A 20,629-nucleotide genomic window follows, 5' to 3' on the forward strand; every position below is an offset into this window, starting at 1 on the left:
AACGTATGTATGGTGATATATAGTGTTTAGATAAAGATATATATTATATCTCAAGATTTATGTATCTCGATATATACGGATGGTGATTTAAAGTTAAAAATATATTGGATATATACCGTTAATGATTTACATCAATACATATGGATAAATTTTATATCGCATAAGGTTTAGTCTATGTTATATCAGATATATTATATACTCAATATGTTATACTTTATACCATGTCTTTTAGAACTTCATATTGGCTTTCAGCTTGGATTGTTTGCTATTTTACATGTTTAAGGTAGATATATATTAGTTGAATTACATTAACATGGTCAAGTGCAAATGACTACCAAAACAAAAGGAAAGAAGAAGAAGTAAGAAGTGCTACCTACATGACATTTATAAAAGTACATTACATGGGTATAAATTATATACTACTTAATAGGTGTTTATACGTAATTGATAGTATATTTCAATAGTACAAGTATATCATGTATCCATGTATGTACTAATCCCTATCTTATAATAACAAAACAACATGAACATAATTTATAATAGCTAAAATGTAATTTAAAACAAAATAGTAATATGAAGTGCATAAATAATGTGACAGTGGAAAAAACTGTGATATTAATCTATAATCATAAGAAATAATAAAAACATGTAATTGCTGGAGGCGTGAATGACGGTGGAAAAACCAGAATTAATGTTTTGAATGATGAGTGGCGTGTAGCATACTGTGTTTTTGTTATTGAACAAGTGCGAATGTGAGAGGAGTGCAGAAAATTTAGATTACCATTTTGAAATATTGTAGCACCGTGCAACATATCAGAAATCGAAGGGAAAATGTTCGTAGCACCGTAGCAGACGACAAAGATGTTTTGTTGGGTAGTGAACGAGGAAGAAAACAGAAACAATGGAGAGAGATGAAAAACGGAAGAAAAAACGGAAGAAAAAAACGAAGAAGAAGAAAATCGAGGGATTTGGAGAAGAGAACGGAAACAATGGAGGAGAGAGAAAAAAATCATTTTTGAGGGATTTGGGAGGAGAGAATTAAGGAATTTGAATTGAGATAATATTGAGGCCCACATTTATTAAATGATTGTGATATTAATTTATGGAAATCCAAATCCATTAATAAATGAAAATGCTATCCATATGAGTAAATTTGAAATTAAATGAAAATCCTACTCGTAGAAATTTAAAAATGTAAATTTATAGAAATTTAGATATTAAATAAATTTCTAAAACAGTCGAGATATCGGTGATGCAAAATTGAAAAGGAGTTTCGCAGGGAGAGGCAGATTTTAGCAATAAAAAGGAAAGCGGAATCTCGAGAATATTTTCTTCCGCAGGTGCATCCAAACAATCAGCGCAGACACTGATGACGTTGAATTTCCATTTTCGAACGTGAGATTTACGAACAGATTTGGAGTCGCGAAGGTGAGTAGTAATCGTTATCTGCTGCGGGGCAGCCATAGTTGAATTCCACAGAAGAAACAACAGAGATCGAAAATGAGGATGGCGGTCGCTGCAAACGCATTAGCAACAGATCGTTCAGTGGTGCGATCGAGCTGGCTTCGTCTTCTGTCTCCATCGTCTCATGTGTTTGCTGCGCAGAAATCTCGTTCTCACACTCTTCTCATTCGGCAGGTAATCGTCTTACTTTCCTGTTTGTTCCTTACTCGTCATTTTGATTGATAATTCGAATTTCTGGAAGTAAAACCTATGCTAATATGCTTGGATGTCAGATGAGTTCCGAGGCGCAGAGTATCGCTGCTCGTCTACACAGTTCTGGATTGTTACGAAGCCAAGGCCTTATTGGCGGGAAGTGGATTGATGCCTATGACGGGAAGACCTTTAAGGTATGGCTGAAAGGATTTTGGTTTTTCTGGTGCTTCCGATAGTAAATGTGCGGATTTGTTAAACTCAGTTTTCGGCAAGTCGAGTGATGAATTATTTTCCTCTTATTCATTTAACTGCTGCAAAATTTATCTTGGCTATGTTAAACTCACCGGACGACCAAATTCCAGATCGTTCGAACTCGTGATTGTTTATCTAAAATTTTCTTGGTTTGAGGGAGAAAATCATACATTTTCATTATATATTAGAAATGGCCGATTAATCTTATTTATTCAGAGGCGCGGTAAACCATTGTATAAGTCGTTCCCATATATTTGCCCACAGTTAAGTTAGCGGATATCTAAGAAACTCATCTTTGTGTTGCAGGTTCATAATCCAGCCAATGGTGAAGTTATAACAAATGTCCCGCTTATGGGCAAAAGGGAGACTGATGATGCTATTTCTTCAGCGTATAATGCTTTTAAGTGTAAGTTTCAGATTATTTCAGACTAAAGCTATGTGTGTACAAGGAGATTCACTCAGTTACAATATTACGTCGAAGTGTTGAACTAACAATTCTTTCTTTCACGTCTTTTATAATATTGGTGGTTAACTTTTTGTCACCATTTTTAGTGCAAACTCTACAAACCTTTTTTTTTTTTTTTTTTTTTTGTAATTATGGCTTAAAGATTATTTCTGCCACTTGGAGTCATTTTTCTATGACTTCCATGGCTTTTGTTGTGGCTCACCTCCCTCATCTTTTGTAACTTAATTTGTTTAACTAATGAAAGTTGTTTCTTATAAAGGAATTTACTCGCTAACTTGACCCATCTGCCACATTTCATTAAAGGTTGGAGCAAACTCACTGCAGCTGACCGGAGTAATCACTTGCGTAAATGGTACCAACTTAATTATTGTTATCTTCTTCTATTTTTTTTATAAATTTATTATCATTATTATTACCTTTCAGCTATCTCCAGTTGGATATATATTTTTTTGATGAGAAACAAGAGAAAGGTATATTAATAACCGGGGAGAACCCAAAAAGGAGACAGCTTAGTGGCGGAGGGTAGAGCAAACCCTCCCAAAAACTATACAGTCAAGGCTTTCCAATCATGTACATCAACTGTAGATTGTAGTTACAAAAAAACTTCTTGTGGGTTGATACCAGAGTCCACATGTTTAATATTCACACAAAAAGAATCCACCAGAGTCCACATGTTTAATATTCACACAAAAAGAATCTACCAGAGTCCAGTTGGATATTAAGAGAAAAGGAATCAATTTCTTACATCATTTGAAATTTTTAACCCCACACATTTAAGATATCAATAGAAAGATACTAACAAGTCTTTGTATGCAAGATAAATTCATTGACATTTATGTATTGTTCTGCTTCGACAAGACTTTGAGTAAGAAAAGGAAATACAAAAAGGTAGCAAAGGCAATAAAATTGAGCTCTTTTGTGATTGGACCATTATAAAATTCGATGTTGCCTAGTTTCTTGGAATAGTATTGCATTGGTTACCTATCATGCTTATAATGTTTCTTCTTTCCTTCTGTATTTCGAAGGTATGAGCTCCTAATTGCTCACAAAGAAGAGATCGGACAACTAATAACCTTAGAGCAAGGCAAACCCTTAAAGGAAGCCTTGGGTGAGGTATCATATGGTGCACTGCAGTAATCATTAAGTTTTGAGGTGGCATTGGTTTGTTTTAACATACATTTTCCAACTCATCATACAGACCAACTATGGGTCCAGCTTTATCGAGTTCTTTTCCGAGGAAGCAAAACGAGTATATGGTGATATAATCCCACCAACTCTAGCTGATCGTCGACTTTTTGTCTTGAAGCAGGTCAAGTGACACAGTTCTATGCTGTTTATTTTTTGGATAATTACTAGAATGCCAATGCATCACTGGGTGTGCGCTCGAGGAAACTACTTAAATTTAATCATCCAACCCACAAAAATTTATTGCAATGTTTAATGTGGAGATATTCGGAACATCTAAATATTGTACACACACATTAGCATGCCGGTGTGTCATAAGTTCAACTGCACAGGATGCAGGGTAACCATCTTATAAGTCTTTGAAGCATTGAGAAATTTGCGTTATCTTATCTTGTGTTTCCTAAGGGGCTGTTGTTACGTTGAAAATCAACTGACCATGTAATGCTTAGGCTTGGGAAATAGATCTGAAGGGAGTCCCTTTCATCTCACAACACCCTTTTCTTAATCTTATAATGTTTGACAGATTACCGTTTGCTAAATTTAGATTTAGGGAATTTGGGAAGTCTTACATTATTTATAATTCTACCAAGAAATTTTTGCATACTCACAGAGTACCAATGACTCCTAAGAAATCATTAAAAAGATTTAATTGATTGAAAATTTCCTACCTGAATATTATTTGAATAAAGTTTTGTAATAAAAAAGCATAGGTCCGTAGTGTCTCATAAACATATACTACTTTTGCAGCCAGTTGGAGTTGTTGGTGTTATTACTCCTTGGAACTTTCCATTGGCTATGATTACACGAAAGGTTGGTCCCCATCATGAGCATTTCGGTTCAATTGTTTACAGTGCTGTATATTTTGCTTTTATGAGAAGACTTTCCAATTCATTTATGATATTGAAAAAAGCTTATTTTCTGTTATCCTTGCATTTCAGGTTGGACCTGCTCTTGCATCTGGTTGTACGGTGGTCATAAAACCCGCTGAACTTACCCCCTTGACAGCTTTGGCAGCAGCTGAACTCTCACTTCAAGCTGGAATTCCCCCAGTAATAACCAACGCGAATGCCTTGATTTTTAATTCATTTTAAAGTTATCCTAATCCGTGTACTGGGAGCGCCAATAGAATTTGACTTTGTACTTGTTTTTCTGATAGTTTAGGTATTCTTGTTTTTTGCATGAAGTTACTATTTGCTTGTGGAAGATTACATTTAATAGGTTCTGTTGTCATTAACTGCTGAGGAAAAGCGAGAAGATTTGTAGAATTTAGTTAGGCATGTGGCTTTCTTTGTTTCACATATTTCTTCTGCACTGTGTTCTCGAAATATTGTATTTGCATTTTCCTCTGTCATCTTAGCTTAGTGCTGAGTGCACTTTTCAGTTCTTCATATATGGCTAACGATTGATTTTTGAATGTGTAGGGTGTCGTGAATGTGGTTATGGGAGATGCTCCTGCCATTGGGGATGCTATGCTTGCAAGTTCTCAGGTTCCCCATAATTTTACAGAGTACGATTATTTTTGCAGTATGGTGCTATCGCTTTAATCTTATTGGCTTATCCAACTTATGCAGGTAACAAAGATCACGTTTACTGGCTCAACAGCAGTTGGAAAAAAGTTGATGGCCGGAGCTGCTGGGACTGTTAAAAGGGTATTCACAATTCAGAAAGTTAAAGTATTTTCTCAGAAAATGGAGATTTGGAAAACATAATATGGCCTATGATACTCGTTTCTCTTTTCTAGGTGTCTTTAGAACTTGGTGGTAATGCACCTTGCATAATCTTTGATGACGCAGATGTGGATATTGCAGTGAAAGGAGCCGTAAGTGAAATTATCAATATTAATTCAATATGTGAGCATCAATCGTCTTTACATTTTAATTTCAGCATTTGGCAGGGTTGACATCATTTTTTTGTTAGTCTTTTCCGTTATGTCAATCTAGATTTTGTTTAAATCCATACAACATTTTTTGTAGCATTAATTTGTCCAATAAGGAACACACACACAATTGCAGTGCTTACAAACTTGGGCCCGTTGGTAGTTTGCAGCTTTTAAGAGTTGCACACTGAGTGCCTAACTAATGAGGATTACGGATTTGAAACAATCTTAGTCATGCATTGTTAAATGTAATTACCACTCATTCTTCCCGAACACTGGAGACATAGAGTCTGTTTGTGTTGAGGATGCTACCTTGATTTTTTAATCTAGTGGAGCTTATGATGTACCTAATTTGAAACTATGCTTCTAGTTGCCCTTTAAATTATGTTCCACACGCAGCTTTCATTTTCTCCGTCTGTTTGGTAAACTTAGGAAAGTTATACTATTTATTAGAAGTGCAACGCTATCCTGCTTTTTTCAATAGCAGCATTACTATTTACTATAAAGTGCATACATACCTTGCTATGGAAAATTTGGTATCTAAACCATATCTCATCTTTCAGATTGCAGCAAAGTTTCGAAATAGTGGACAGACTTGTGTTTGTGCCAATAGAATTATTGTTCAAGAAGGTATTGACCTATATGTACTTCGATCCTGATGGACACTTCCTCATCTCATTTAAAAGATTTGATTCAATGATATTAGTAATTTTTGCTGCGAAGAGAATTTTCTGAATGCTTTAGAATTTTGATAGGAGTAACTTGTGTTTGATAGCTAAATTCATCTTACTATCCTGAAAAAGGAACAAGCCATGTAAGTCTTTATGGATGAAGGGGCGGATGATAGTCACATTGGAAGGAACTATATTTTGTTATGTGTTGTAACATGTGTTGTAACATGATTATCTATTTCCTTCGAGAAGATGAATGTCTTTTCTCAGTACCCTAGTTTCATATAATCCTATATCAGTTCTTGAATTCTTTTAGAACTGTTAGCTTTGATTGGATGAATTGTGCTCTTTTCTTTTGGATTTAAGATGAGCTCCAATTTCAGGTATATATGAGAAATTTTCAAATGCTTTCTCAAAAGCTGTGCAAAATCTGCAAGTTGGTGATGGGTTTGGTGACGGTGTAGCTCAGGTAGTTGTTTGTGCCTTTTATCCTTATTCAGTAGTGATTGTTAGTCTTTTCTTTAAAGTTGTCTTCCAAGCTCAAGGTAACTTAATTTTATTGACTGCCAATATTATGTTTGCGCTCCTTTAACCTTCCATATTTTAGTACCCCTTTGTATCTGCGGAGGATTTTTCAAATGTCATGTCATCATCCTTTCAAAGTTGAAACAAAGATCTGCGGATAAATGCAACTAAGGCTCTCTTTTGAAACATTTAGTAAGAAATAAACAGAATAATTTTTTATTGGACATAGGAATATGAGCAACCTGTGGGAGTTAGTTTGCTTTGTTGCTTATTCTTGGATTTCCTATCTAAATACAATTATAAGTACTTTCCCTCTTACATTAGTTTGAATTGGATAGTCTTTTGTAATCTTCATCGGCCATCGATTTGGAAGATGTTGTAATCTTCATCGGCCATCGATTTGGAAGATGTATTATCTTATTCTTCTTCTTCTTCTATTTTTTTATTTTTTATTTTTTTAGTTTTGTTTCCTGTTTTCTGAACTTGCTCTTAAATGATTGTCATATGTTTCTTATCTGAAAATATGAAGGCGCACTTTTTCCAATAAGCCATTATGTTACAATTACTTTACCATAAACTTATTGTTGGTTGAACTTGGTTTCTCTGAAATGCTCCTAAGACTATTACCATAATTTAATTCTCGCTTCATTTGTTTAGGGTCCTTTAATTAATGAAGCTGCCGTGCAGAAGGTTTGTTTTGTTTCCATCTTGTTAACCATGAAATCTGCATTCTTGCATCAACTATTTTGAGCAATTTCTGTATGAATTGACGCCCGTGGACTTTTTCCTGATAGGTTGAGAAATTTCTTCAAGATGCCATTGAAAAGGTTTGTTTCTGACATAGTTTTTTGGAATTATCAATTACTATCATGGTAATGATTCAAAGAGGCTCTGATAGCTTATTACTTAACTCGTTAATGATAATTGATATTGCTAGTCACTATTCAGTTTCCTAGAAGTTGGAAAATAGGCGGGGCAGAAATTTCTGGAACTCTTAAAGCGTGCAATGAATGTGAAAGTCTAGCATTCGTGAATGGAACATGCTTATTTGATTTGTGCATTGCCAATTGCCTTTGCGGAGGATTCTTATCTTTCTTTTTAATGTAATTAGTGGGCTTTGGTTCTTCTTTTAAGGGATCTTTGGTCTTAGGATTAATAGAGCCCAACGTTCTGTGTTTGGCATTGTTTGTGAGAATGAGAAGTAGGATAGATGAGCTAATTATCTGAAGTTTTTAGTTTCACCATTTTTACTTTAGTCGTATGACATTGACACGATTAATTTGTTGGATTATTGTTTCCCTGCTATTTATCCATTTACTGACATGTTACCATCGTTACTGTGGGTAGTGGTTCTGTCAGTTTAGTTTGTAAGTTACGGGAGTAGTGCCTATTCAAGGGTCTCTCCTTGTATCTTAAAAGGCTGATGAATAGTAAAGCTTCTGATTTAGTTTGTTTTCAGTTTTTCAGGTGCATCATCATACTTTAGGCCGTAGTTCATAGTCAATTGCCTATTGCTATCTAGTGGGAAAATATCATGAAATACTAGTCAGTTGGGATTTAGTCGTTGCTTTTTTCTACTATTCTTTCTTCATTAGTTCCTAAGTTCGTTACTTACAGGATTGAAAGATGAACAAGAAACTTTCTTTTGGAAATCAGTGTATGCATCTTTTAGCATTATAGAGGCTGTTGGCAAGTTCCACTTACTGTCTCTCATTACCTCAATGGAAAAAGAGTTTATGAATATTTGTCACTCTTTCCATTCATAAATAACATCTGGGGTATGCTTGTGGAGGAGGTGGTCTTTTTGTACGAGGCTTTCTTTTCTTGTTGGCACTTTCTTATAATAATTTTTTGGCACTTTCTTATAATAATTTTTTAGCCTTAAATTACTCTTCTTCGGTGAAATTTCTTAGTTATTGAAATAATTTCTACATTTACCTTCAACTTTCTACAATATGTTGAATAGCTGGCATGATAAACATTGACATATGTTGATGAAGCTTCCAATATTTGGGGTGTGTTGATGTATTTACATTTTCCCATTTATTTCCAATTTGTGTCACTAAGAAATCGTTTGAAGTTCACTTAGTTCTCTCTCCCTCTCTCTCCTTCATATTTTTCTTTGAAGGGAGCAAAAGTTCTTCTTGGTGGTAAAAGACATAGCCTTGGGATGACTTTTTTTGAGCCTACAGTTATTACTGACGTGAAGAGTGACATGCTTGTTTCCAGGTATTGATGTTACACATTACCTTCCGTTAATAATCTTCAGTTCCATAAATGATCACAACCTGGTTTAATTAGACATATGACACCCACTTGGGTGCCTTAAATTTGTAGAGTAGGTGATTTGATTCCTAATGTTATACATATTCTGGAATCTGGGGAAACTTTTTGTTGCAGTGACTATACTCTCTTAAATTAGAAATTTCTCTGACCCAAAGATCCTTTTCTTGATTCTCCTTTTTTGATCATGTCGACTAAGCTAGCAAGTCACACTAATATCTTTTCAATGCTAGGGGGGCTTATTTTATTTGTTTATTATTTTTAAAGAAACACCATTCATTAATAAAGAGAGGATGAAAAAGAGGGAAAGTACAAAGTTTGTACCCAGTTAATAACTTAATACCACTTATTTGATCAGTTTGACTGGGATATGGAAAGATTCTTTTTGGTAATTAGTGTTCGTAACGTTCTTGTGAAATGTGCAAGATTTCTGATAAACATGATTTGTGCCTGCACTTGATTTGGTGCTAGGCTGTAGGCGCTCCTTTCATTCTATGCTCAGTTTTGCTTCATGTCTTTATATCTTTGAACTGGTTCTATTTTACAACAGGGAGGAAGTATTTGGTCCTGTGGCGCCCTTACTTCCATTCAGAACAGAGGAGGAAGCAATTACTCTCGCTAATGGCACCAATGCAGGTTCTGCTCTAGCCATAATATTCACATCATCATATATTCTACCTCATTTACATCCATTAACAAGTTGCGTTTCTTATTACTTTTTAGGTGATCAATTCACTAAAATTTGATTAATGTCTGATGTCTTTATAGGATTAGCTGCTTACATATTCACAAATAATATTCAACGTTCATGGAGAGTGACTGAAGCCCTCGAATATGGAATGGTTGGTGTTAATGAAGGCCTAATTTCTACGGAGGTGAGCCTCATGTCTACTCTGATTCTGCCACCTCTTTGACCCTGTTTTCATTTTTTTCTTTGGGGGGGGGGGGGCGGGCATGGTATATTTTTTAATTCTGATATAATTGAAGTTGCATGCGATGAGGTAAATTTCTCTTGTTTGTTGTCGCTCAAAGCCTCAAAGGTCCTCAGAAGTAGCCATTAGTAAATGTCTGTGAACTTTTACTTGTTTATGACCATTCGATCTTTAAATATCTCCCCATAATGATCTTCTTAGATCGGTGGAGTAACCCAAATATGATTATCGTGCTTTCAATATGTAAAAGAATTTGGCAGGTATATATATAAATACTTTTTATTTTATTTTTTATTTTTTTCAGTTGTTACAGTCAACTAGAAGACTGTCTCCTTCCGTGGGAGAAAAGTTGTATGGAGATTGGTAATCTTTGCCAAAAGAATTTCTTTGTTTGCTAAATGGTTATGAGAGTTTCCTTTAAAGTTGAACAGGAACTCCTTGTGGTATATAGTTGGTGGTCCAAAGTAAATACGGCCTTTCTGTGGTGGGCGAGACTTTTGAGCCACATAGGTTGTGGGACTGGTAAAAGTTCATGGAAGGTTATTTTGACCTTAAGTAACATTATGGAGGATACCGTTTTATTGTAGGTAATGGTCTCTCCCATAGGGGTGGGGTTCTCTGACTTCCACCTCCTTTGTACGTACACTCTTTTTGCTGTTTGTGACAGTAAGGAGCATTTGGTGGCAGGTAGATGCAATTGCTCTTTTTATAGTGGATTATCAACCTGAAGAGAAAGCCTAACAACTTAGAGACTATTAAGTGGATGTCACTCTTAGATTCTTTATCCTCCTATCAGCTTTTTGAGGGAAGGGATGCTTGGCTGAGGAAGTTGGATGGTCGTTTTGGGGACTTTCACTGTCAAATCTCTTTTGAGGACCTTTATAGGAGGGGCAGACATTGTTTTTTTATTCATATCTGTCCAAGGTAGTTTGGAGCGTGTGTTGTCATCCGAAGGAGGTTAAATTTTTCTTGTGGAGCTGGGCTGTTGGTGGCCTGATAGGCTAATACTCAGGATAAGGTTTAATTGAGATTCCCTTGGCCATATATTAATTCTAGCTGTTGTTTGTGTTGTTCTCATGATTAGATGACCATTTGTTTCGGATTTTCCCTATTCAAGGCATTGTTGGTACAGACTTTTAAGCATCTTTGATCAGAACTTTGACTTCCTCACTTCTATTCAAAATTTCTTCTTTACTGTTACGAGGCCACTGTCTGAGAGGAAGGGGCTCGATTATTTGGATGAATGGCTTTAGATGCGATCTCTGGGAGATTTGGTTGGTAACAGATTGGAGAATTTTTCAAAACATGGGCAGGGATGGTGATACACTGTGGTATGACACTTTCTGTCTTGTTCAAAAAAAAAAAAAAAATTGTTAAAAAATGTCACTGTTTCTGTAGCCTCATCATGGCCCTACTTGGACAGTTTCTTTTGTAATTGAACTTTCTATGATTCACCATGTGGAGGAAAATTTTCTTACTCCTTTGGTTTGTGGTGTTACATGTGCCTTACTAATTTTATCAATGAAATTGTTTCGTGTCTTAAAAAATTGCCATCCATCATGATCCTACTGAATGTGAAGTCCATTTATAATTTTAATGGGTATGAATAGTTGTATACTGCCTAGACTTTGATCGACATTATATTTTCACACCACGCCTATTATACTCAGAATTTGAATTTGAATGTCATTGCTGAACTTTAATTCATTATTGCGGCTGAAAATTCTTGATCTTATTAGTTGTACTTTCTAGACTCAACTGATAATGCTGTATTGCCCTAAAATGATGGAGAAAGGGTAGGCACTCGTTCCAAAAACAGGGTCATTGAGATCAATCTGCCTGGTTGGGGTGCAAATCTTCTATTATGAATACAAAATTGAGAATATGGACGGCCCGTGAGAACTATATGAAGCAGGATCTTCAATGTATACCTTAGTCCCTAGTAAATGTATAGTGGCTTATCACATCCCCTAATGTCTTATTACAGGTGGCCCCATTTGGCGGTGTTAAACAGTCAGGCCTTGGTCGGGAAGGGTCGAAATACGGGATGGACGAGTATCTTGAGGTATTCCTCCACCCTTTTAATGCAATTTAGAAGGCTCAACTTTTTACCAAATTTCGTCTTTATCAGGCATGTTTCTTGTGTAAATCATCCAATCTTCTGGTTGTTTGCCCGACTCCATTTAAACATTAGTTTTAAACTAACCAATCACATAAGGTTGTTTGCTCAAGTAGTTTTCAAAGTTGAAAGTGGTGAATTTTAGGTCCTATTTGATAACAATTTCGTTTTTCGTTTTTGAAAATTTTGATTCTCCGTTCACAATTTTTTTGGTATGTTCTCCCACCCCTTAAAAACACTTGAATTTTTAGCCAAATTTCAAAAACAAAAATTTTCTAGTTTTCAAAATGTAGCTTAATTTTGAAAATATTTCTAAAATGTAGAGAGCAAAACAGAGAAATATATTTGTTAAACTATTGTTTACAAGCTTAATCTTAAAAAACAGAACTAAAACCAAATGTTTGTCAAACAGCCTTTAATAACTTTGATTCTGTTTCCTCCCTTGATATGTTAAAAACTTTAAGTTGATCATTTGTTATAGAATTTGTTGATCATTTCTCAATAATGTACTTGCAGCTGAAATATGTATGCTTGGGGAATTTGGACAACTGATGAGCGAGTGCTGCAAGTAACCTGAATGTACAATTTGGAGAGCCCTCCGTCCAGGAATAATGGGCTTGGGCTTCTTCTGAGCCCAATAAACCAGATCAGCGAGGCCCATAAAGCCTGTCCAGAAATAAGTTGAGTTCGTTTCCTTTCCCCCCTTTTTCTTTTGTAAAGTGTTCTGCAAGTTTGTTTTCGAAATAGTATTTTGAATGTTATTGAGTGTCGTCTTATCTGTTTTCAATTTATTACTTCGCACATTGACAAGTTCCAGGCAACCATGAAATATGGGGAAAAAAGGAGTCATCATTCGAATTCGAAGACAAATTAAGAAACTATTTCGAAACTAGGTTTCTTAACAAGCTTTCTAGTATACACTCGAAGAAGATAGATTCTCGAGTTTCTTGCTCGTTTCTTGCCCCAACATTGACCTTGACTCCAATGCTAGCTTCTTGTGTGGGTTGGTCGGTGTAAGATTCCGACCCCATGTTTGCCTCTTAGATTTGTCAGTCTTGAAGTTTGTTGGACAAATATATGAGTTTCAACCGTATTTTAAACTTCCAAGTCCATCGTCTCAGTTTTCTAAAACAAATCTGTACTCTTGTAGTACATCTTTTCTAAACCTTCTACCTATATTCCCAAGTCTAACATTTCAAGGCTTAAGATGTCGAATCCACCTCCTAAATGCTCCTTTAAGCTTTGGGAAAGGAAAAGAATGAGAAAATTTACCCCGGGGCCGGGGGACGTCGAGTAGCTTGATGGATAAGGGGCAAGCTACAGTAATCCTTTACCGTAGTGTGGAAAGCCAAAAAACTTGGTAGACTCATAGTCGTCCTGGACATGTAAATTGCATCCTGTTGTGAGGGTAATTAGGACCTAAAAATATTCCAGATCAAAGATTTGCTGAGTCTGAGTATATGATTAACGAGCCGTACATGGCAAATCTAGAGAAATTTGATGGAAAGCTATGGGGTCCCACAGGTTCAAATTCGAAGGAATATATTCAGTTTAAAAGAGTAGGAATAATTCTCTTGAAAAAAAAAAAAGATGCTTAAAATTCAAGCAAAGATGTTCTCCACGCTAAACGAACCCACTTTTTTCTTTTTTTTTTTCTTCAATGGAGGCTTATGGTATATTGAAAATTTAATGGGTTAAAAGGTGAAGCCTAACTTTGCGAATTGAATATGTTTTGGAAGTTAGACATTTGCATTAATTAGTTTCATTCTATTATTAGTAGCTTAAAGAGGCCAAAAGAAGAATCTCCAAATTTGATAGAAAATGCTAATTTTGTTTTGAAATAGATCAGTAATTAACCCAAAAAGTTTGTTAGGAGTTGGAGTGAGGTTATTGAAATTTTATTCTTTTAATTAAGCACAATTTTAAACGAGATGGACTTGTTTTGTTTTACTGGAGATGCGATGGTGACGTGAGTAAAATTTAACACCAAGAATTGCATATTTATAAATAAAGACAAATATCTTTATTGGTACATATTAGTCAAATTTAGAACAAAATACGCTGAATTTATGACTATAGATTTTGGTAGTTTAATCACAAAGTTAACACCCCAAAAACTGTTTTGGCCAAACAATTATAAGGAAGTGGAGAATATTACATGTCATGAATAATTAATATACTGAATGGATTGAATATGAAGGAAATTTGTATTTAAACCTCTCAATGTGTTCATACATGGGCCATACATCTTCGGGAAAGGAATCTTCCTTTGATTGTCAAAGAAGGAAGCATCGATTCCCTATTCAGATCAAGCTTAGTTTATTTGTATTATTTTGATTACAAAATTTCTTTAAACAATCGGTTTTAAAATTTCACAATTTTTTTTTGTTGTTGCTTTTTTTTTTGTTTGTAAATGTAATTATATGATGGTAAGACTTTCTCATGATGAGGAGGAAACTTATACTTCTTACCATTAAATATTTGATAACTCACTATTATTAAAAAAAATGGTATACAGAGCGGTATTTGGTGATTTTTCCCGTCATTTGATTTCACTCATAAAAAACCCAATAAAAAAATTTATTTGTTATGGGGAGTTTATAATCAGTGTCTTTTTTTGTCATAGAAAAAACAGTGATAAAAAAAAATACTGATTCAAACACTTAGTGAATTACTATGATCATTAAATTTAACCCTTGAACAAATCATTTTTTTTTACTACATATTCTCATTTTCAAATCCGGCTCGCTTCCAACAATGCTTTTAGACCCTTTGCTTAGAAGTGGATAAATAATGTTGTCAAACATTTAATGGTGAGGAGGACGAAGTTCTTTCTCATCGTTGAGACTTAGGGAAATCCTGCCATTAAAGTGAAGGAGGGAGAGAAGATGAAGTTTTGTTTGATTCCCAACAAGAAAACTTTAGAAGTTAGAAGAAAGGAAAGCAAATGGAATAAGGTCCACCACTGTGTGTGCTGCCATGGCCGGTAAAAAGCTCAAAGAAACTGACTCCTTTTAATCTTCACAGTCTCTCTCTCTCTCATGAACCAAAATCCAACGCACAGAGCTTTAAAGCCAAATGGAATTGGTTCCCCATGCATATCTGTAATTGCTTTTTGTTTTTGGAGCTTTCGATCTCATCCATCCAATATAGAATCTCTTCTTCTTCATTCCCAATTTCTGCAACATTGGATCTTTTACTCATCCCATTTCAGGGGTTGAGCAAAAAATTTTCATGCCAAAGTTCAAAAAATTCTAAGTTTACGACTTATTCCATATTTGAACCTTTAAGTTCGAGATACAAAAACCTTTTCAATCGATAATTTTTTAATCTAAGACGAACTCCTTTTGAGTTTGAGCTCTCTTCCAAATTAAATCAAACAAAAGTGACTACACTACAATCTTCTGAAGCAAAAAGTTCGCCAAGAAATGGAAAGGTGATCCATTTTCATAGAATATGTTCACAAAATGCAATTATGGTTTTATAAAAATTTGGAAAAAAAAATGGTAAAAGAAGGAAATGAGTATAAAGTGTATAGATTCTGTAGAAATGGGTATAATTGTAAGAAACTTTTTGTTAAAAATGATGGGGAAAAGGAAAAGGAATTGGAAATGATGATGCTGGGAAATGGGTTTCAGTGAGTGATTGTAAACATAATTAAGCTAAAAAGTGAGTCGTGGTACGAAACTTGTAAGGCAAAGCATTAATGGAATTGGAGATCATGCCTAAAAAATAAAAATGGTGAAAGTTTTCAATATTTTGAAATATATATTTTGTGGAATTTTTAATCTTTTTGCGATATTACTAGAAATATTAATTTATTCTTGTCATATCTGTAAATGAAAATGTTAAATAAAAATATCAAACGTGTCGATAAAAATTTAATATTAAAAATTAAAATGATGATTTGTGATGATTGCATGAGTGGCATCACTTTCTCGATTCGAGTGAAATTGACTTTGACCACTAAGTCCTACTTTTGGAATATTAACAAAATCTCTCTATCAAGTTACTAATGTTTGTGGTAATGTGGAGGAATTGTTCTAGCAATTTTGACGTCATTGGAGGTATAAATATGAGAGGGAATTTATAATGTATTTCGAATTTGTATTTTATAATTATTAGAGTTAGATAGATTTTCATAAGCATTTATCTCCGATGATTATTATGGATCATATTGTGGTAGCCTTGTTGAACAATTCTTTAGTGATGAGTGACGAGAGAGTTCAATTTTCTCATTGAGTTAAACACTTTTCCAAATAAATGAACATCAAGTGAGCCTATGCTCAAGTTTTTTTTATATATAATTTATTAAAATATTGACTATAATATATAATAAAATAGCTTTTTTTCTTCAATAAGATTGAATCGATAAATTTAAAATAAAATAAAATAAAATTTAAAATTATGTATTTAATCATATCCTTGAATTTCTCTTGGTTAGAGACACATGTCAATTATCCCAATTATCGTTGAGCTAAACTCGTGTGTTATTAAAATTAATCTTTTTTTAGTACAACAAGAAGTGGCTGGGGTGTGACATTCAAACTGATCATAACCTCCAGAGACATGTGTCAATTATTGCTGCACTAATTTTCGACAATTGTGAAAGTAAAGGGTGTCTCGTTGCTTTTAACTTTTATTAATAAGTCTAAATAACCTTAACCCCTTTTCCAAAAAAAAAAAAAAAGAAACAAAAAACCTTAAGCTTGAAAATTGAGAGAGAGAGAGAGAGTCTTTTAGGAAAGGTAAAATAGAATAATAAATTATAAAAAGAAAAATGAATATGTGTGTTTAGTGTTGGTTTGTCTCCTGTTGTTTGTGCTGCTAGAGAGAATTAGCCAACCAAACCAACAGCTCCCTCTTCTTCTTCTTAGAAAAAAAAAACCCTATTATATATTATTATTATTCCTCCATATATTTCCCCATTGGCATTTGTTCCTGAATCTCCCTCACTATACTCATACTTTCAGAATGTTCCATGCCCCCAAGAAACCCTCCTCTATCAATGACAGGCCAATGTGCGTCCAAGCCGACTCCGGCCTCGTCCTCACCACCGACCCCAAGCCCCGTCTCCGCTGGACCGTCGAGCTCCACGAGCGCTTCGTCGACGCCGTCACCCAGCTCGGTGGCCCCGACAGTACGTATCCAACTTCTCTCACTAACTTCTCTCCACCCTGCCGCTTATGTTTTATTTGTCTTGCCTTAATTCCTTTGCAGAGGCCACTCCCAAGACGATCATGAGAGTCATGGGCGTCAAGGGCCTCACTCTCTACCATCTCAAGAGCCACCTCCAGGTCTGAAATAGAAAAAATTTAAATTTATCGTAACCTAATCACTTAAACTTTTTGAGTTCTCATTTCTATTCTTGAATCGGGTTCAGAAGTTCAGACTCGGGAAACAACCCCACAAGGAATTCAATGATCAATCTATAAAGGATGGGATGAGAGGTGATTAATTCCTCTGTATATATAATTAGTTCCACCTTCTCTTCTACTTTATAAAAATTTCAATCATAATATTAAAAAAAGTGTTGCTTTTAATTAATTAAAATCTGTGTTTGATTATGATATTATTGCAGCTTCGGCGTTGGAACTTCAGAGAAATAGTGGATCTTCTTCCAGCTTAATGGACCGCAGTATGAACGAGTATGGCACTTTTAATTTTAATAATCGCAATTTTTTTTTCTCAAGGATTATTTGGGTCCTGTCATATTTTAATTTTGCCGAATAAACTTCTTGAATTAGTACTCTCTTTTTGACACTTTGTTTGAGGGTGGGGTTATGAGGGGACAGTCCTTTTTTTTTTTTGCTTTTTTTCTTAAATGTTTTTTCTTGTACGAAATGTGTTGTCTGATGATGTTTTTGACATTAATAGCGTACTGAAAGAAACTTATAACTTATGAAAATTAATAAACATGTTTGATTATGTTTATGCTAGAATGCAAATGGAGGTCCAGAGACGACTGCACGAACAAATTGAGGTGAGCCAATCTCTAGTTTTTTTCAACAACTTAGCTGCTAATGTCTGATTTATCAAATTTTCACTGGAGCGCTTTCATTTAGTCTCCATTTTTTATATCATGTTAAGTATCATGTTGAGGATGAATTAACTATCACTCAACCTAAAAATTTAAGTTGATGGATTAGATAAATTTAATTCATATGTAGATATCTAAACACATTCATTTTCATTTTGTGATGGTTAGTAGCATTAATTACTAAATTTTTGACCGGGAAAATTAAGAAAATAAAATATTTCTCTATTTTTTTAGAAAATAATGAGCCTTCAAAGGTGTTAGCATGGAGATAGGTAATACTTGATATTAGGTTAAATGAATATTAGACCCGAATGGGAAAAACTAAATTAGGATTATTTATATGTGAGCTTGAATATTCATAATTCTGAAGGAGAATAAAATGTATTAGATATGAATTACTTAATTACTCCACCTATTTAGATATATACTATACAAAAAAATAAAAATAATGTTAAGCAAGATAAAAATCAATTATTTAGTACTCTCCTTCTCTTCATAGATTCAAATATTAATTCTAGTTTACGAGACCATTGATACAAAATATATAAAAATGAAATTAAAGAGGTACGAAATTGAATTCTATTATTAGACAAAGTAAAAAATCTAATATTTTCAGAAAATTCAATTCTTGAACAACAAATTGAATATGAAATTATACGTTTATATATATACACACAAAAATGAACTAAATTTTGTAGGTACAGAGACACCTTCAATTGAGAATTGAGGCTCAAGGGAAGTACATGCAAAGCATATTGGAGAAAGCTTGCCAAACGCTCGCCGGCGAAAACATGGCCGCCGCGTCCGGCGGCGGCGGCGGCGGATCTTTCAAAACCATTTGCAACAATATGGGAACAACCGGTAATCTTGTTTCTGACGCCGCCGCCATGGGAGGAGGAGCCATCAAAGACTTCATTTCACCTCATCCTAACGCCTTCCCTCCTTTCCAAGACATCAACATATTTACCACCGAACCGCCGCCACCGGCTCTGATCGACTGTCTGAAGAAGCCCGGCCCCTTCATCTCCGGTGCCGGGAAGACCCCCATTTTCTGGCCGGATGATCTCCGGCTGCAGGACTTGGGAACATCTCCTCCCAGCCTGGCATTACCGCCACCGCCACCATCCATCGGGCCAGCCAACTTGGATTCTCTACAGCTGGAAATGTATGAATCCAAGCCGTCGCCGATGCTGGCGGTGGGCGGCGGCGATGGGATGAATGAAAAGAAGTTCGACATGTCGTTAAAGCTTGAAAGGCCATCACCACATTCAGATGATAGGATGAATGGTATTGGTAGTAATAACCCCACAATGTCACAGCTACAGGGAAGAAATTCTTCATTTGGTTAATTTATAATATTACTATGTGTAACTAATAGATAAATTTTATGTAATTAATTAATAGGATTAGGGTTAGATCTTAACAAATGCATGCATACTAATTATTGTGTTTGGAAGGGAAAAAGAAATCTTAACTCCTAATAAGCTTGTGTTGAAGGGTTAACTCTTCTCTTGATCATGAGATATTTTGATCCATTTTCTGATGAAAAATTGTATGTTATATCAAATGAAAAAAAAAAAAAAGTCTTTTATTTTAATATATACTTTTTTATATATATATTTCTTATTTCTTGTTGTATACTGTGGGTATAAAAACTAGTCCACCAGATGTGTTTCCTTCCCAGGTGGTATAAAGTAATTACATTTGATAAATAACACAGTGAGTGTTTCCTGCACTCCTTTAAGAACAATTCATCGATATGGCTGGATCCTATTTTTTTGGACTGGTTGATCGATTGAACGTTTTGGGTTCTGATACCATATCAATATTCATGGGTTCCAGCCAATTGACAATGAGAGTAGTAGCCCATGCATATCTATTATAAACCCTCGTCAAGTCTTTTTTTCTTTTCAATATGGGATCCTTAACATACCCCCTCAAGATCGTGACTTTTTGACTCATCGATTTTTGTCGAATCCCTTTTTTTTTACTGGCTGTTCGTTTGAACGTTTTAGGCTCTGATATACCATATCAATATTTATGGGATTCCATCTCAAAATCAATTGGTAATGAGAGGAGTAGTTCATGTCTATTATAAACTCTTGTTAAATCTCTTTTCTTTTCAATGTCATTTTGAGAGAATATTGATAGAGAGATTAAATGTTCGACCTCTAAGAAAATCTTAATATGTATCTTATCGACTAAACTAAGTCGATGTGGACGGTTTTTCCAAATTAGAAGCAAAAAGAAAGGGTATACGAGGTTAAAAAAAAGAATGGGGTATAATTTTTGGTTTATTATTTCATGAAATTGAGTAGCTTTTTAGGGTTTCAAAGATAAAAACAAAAAGGGATTAAAGGTGGTAAAGAGTAAAGAGGTAATGGAAAAAAACAAGGCACTTCCAATATCGAGGAAGCTTCTTCTTGGTGGGGTTTCTATGCATAATGTGTTACATTTTCTGAAGCTTTTCTTTTTATATCTTTATTCAAGCCAACTATATTCTCATGTTTTTATCTTAATTCCTTTTATTTTTTCTCTACTTTTATTTTTCTTTTCCTTTTCATCGAAAAGCAATTTATTCAAAAGATCAAGAATTCTCTCTCTGTGGAGATTCAGTGTAATTG

The 20,629-nt window shown here is 34.7% G+C and overlaps 2 protein-coding genes across 4 annotated transcripts; both read left to right on the forward strand.

Annotated features, from left to right (window-relative positions):
• Nucleotides 1–1,261: 1,261 nt before the first annotated feature.
• ALDH5F1 (aldehyde dehydrogenase 5F1) lies at nucleotides 1,262–12,752 on the forward strand. 2 transcript variants are annotated; one of them, XM_022293951.2, is made up of 20 exons: nucleotides 1,264–1,638; nucleotides 1,737–1,850; nucleotides 2,215–2,314; nucleotides 2,678–2,726; nucleotides 3,400–3,487; nucleotides 3,573–3,683; nucleotides 4,307–4,369; nucleotides 4,498–4,608; nucleotides 4,981–5,046; nucleotides 5,131–5,208; nucleotides 5,301–5,378; nucleotides 5,999–6,065; nucleotides 6,490–6,575; nucleotides 7,289–7,321; nucleotides 7,426–7,458; nucleotides 8,760–8,860; nucleotides 9,465–9,550; nucleotides 9,683–9,789; nucleotides 11,834–11,911; nucleotides 12,482–12,752. In XM_022293951.2, the coding sequence occupies exons 1-20, from the start codon at nucleotides 1,501–1,503 to the stop codon at nucleotides 12,515–12,517; spliced, it is 1,623 nt and encodes a 540-aa protein (XP_022149643.1). In that variant the 5' UTR covers nucleotides 1,264–1,500; the 3' UTR covers nucleotides 12,518–12,752. The 2 variants fall into 2 exon arrangements, with proteins under 2 accessions (XP_087976756.1, XP_022149643.1); XM_088120630.1 differs by lacking the exons at nucleotides 11,834–11,911; nucleotides 12,482–12,752 and adding an exon at nucleotides 11,051–11,083 and having other exon boundaries at nucleotides 1,262–1,638.
• Nucleotides 12,753–16,756: 4,004 nt separating this feature from the next.
• On the forward strand, nucleotides 16,757–19,604 carry APL (Homeodomain-like superfamily protein). Of its 2 annotated transcripts, none has more exons than XM_088120631.1 (6): nucleotides 16,757–17,105; nucleotides 17,186–17,262; nucleotides 17,349–17,415; nucleotides 17,547–17,613; nucleotides 17,906–17,948; nucleotides 18,710–19,604. In XM_088120631.1, exons 1-6 carry the CDS (start codon nucleotides 16,940–16,942, stop codon nucleotides 19,352–19,354), a joined length of 1,065 nt encoding a protein of 354 aa, XP_087976757.1. In that variant the 5' UTR covers nucleotides 16,757–16,939; the 3' UTR covers nucleotides 19,355–19,604. The 2 variants fall into 2 exon arrangements, with proteins under 2 accessions (XP_087976757.1, XP_022149615.1); XM_022293923.2 differs by having other exon boundaries at nucleotides 16,762–17,105; nucleotides 18,704–19,604.
• Nucleotides 19,605–20,629: the final 1,025 nt, after the last annotated feature.

Source organism: Momordica charantia, assembly GCF_013281855.1.
Source record: "Momordica charantia cultivar OHB3-1 chromosome 2 unlocalized genomic scaffold, Mcharantia_2.0 BLBB01000002.1, whole genome shotgun sequence".
In the NCBI taxonomy this organism is placed as follows: domain Eukaryota; kingdom Viridiplantae; phylum Streptophyta; class Magnoliopsida; order Cucurbitales; family Cucurbitaceae; genus Momordica; species Momordica charantia.

Bases quoted from the DNA above. Each gene is read 5' to 3' on its own strand.
- ALDH5F1 (XM_022293951.2), top strand. From the start codon at position 1,501: ATGAGGATGGCGGTCGCTGCAAACGCATTAGCAACAGATCGTTCAGTG. The intron at 8,861-9,464 runs GTATTGATGTTA...ATTTTACAACAG, and splicing joins AGTGACATGCTTGTTTCCAG to GGAGGAAGTATTTGGTCCTG. The intron at 11,912-12,481 runs GTATTCCTCCAC...ATGTACTTGCAG, and splicing joins GGATGGACGAGTATCTTGAG to CTGAAATATGTATGCTTGGG.
- APL (XM_022293923.2), top strand. From the start codon at position 16,940: ATGTTCCATGCCCCCAAGAAACCCTCCTCTATCAATGACAGGCCAATG. The intron at 17,614-17,905 runs GTATGGCACTTT...TGTTTATGCTAG, and splicing joins ATGGACCGCAGTATGAACGA to AATGCAAATGGAGGTCCAGA. The intron at 17,949-18,703 runs GTGAGCCAATCT...TAAATTTTGTAG, and splicing joins GACTGCACGAACAAATTGAG to GTACAGAGACACCTTCAATT.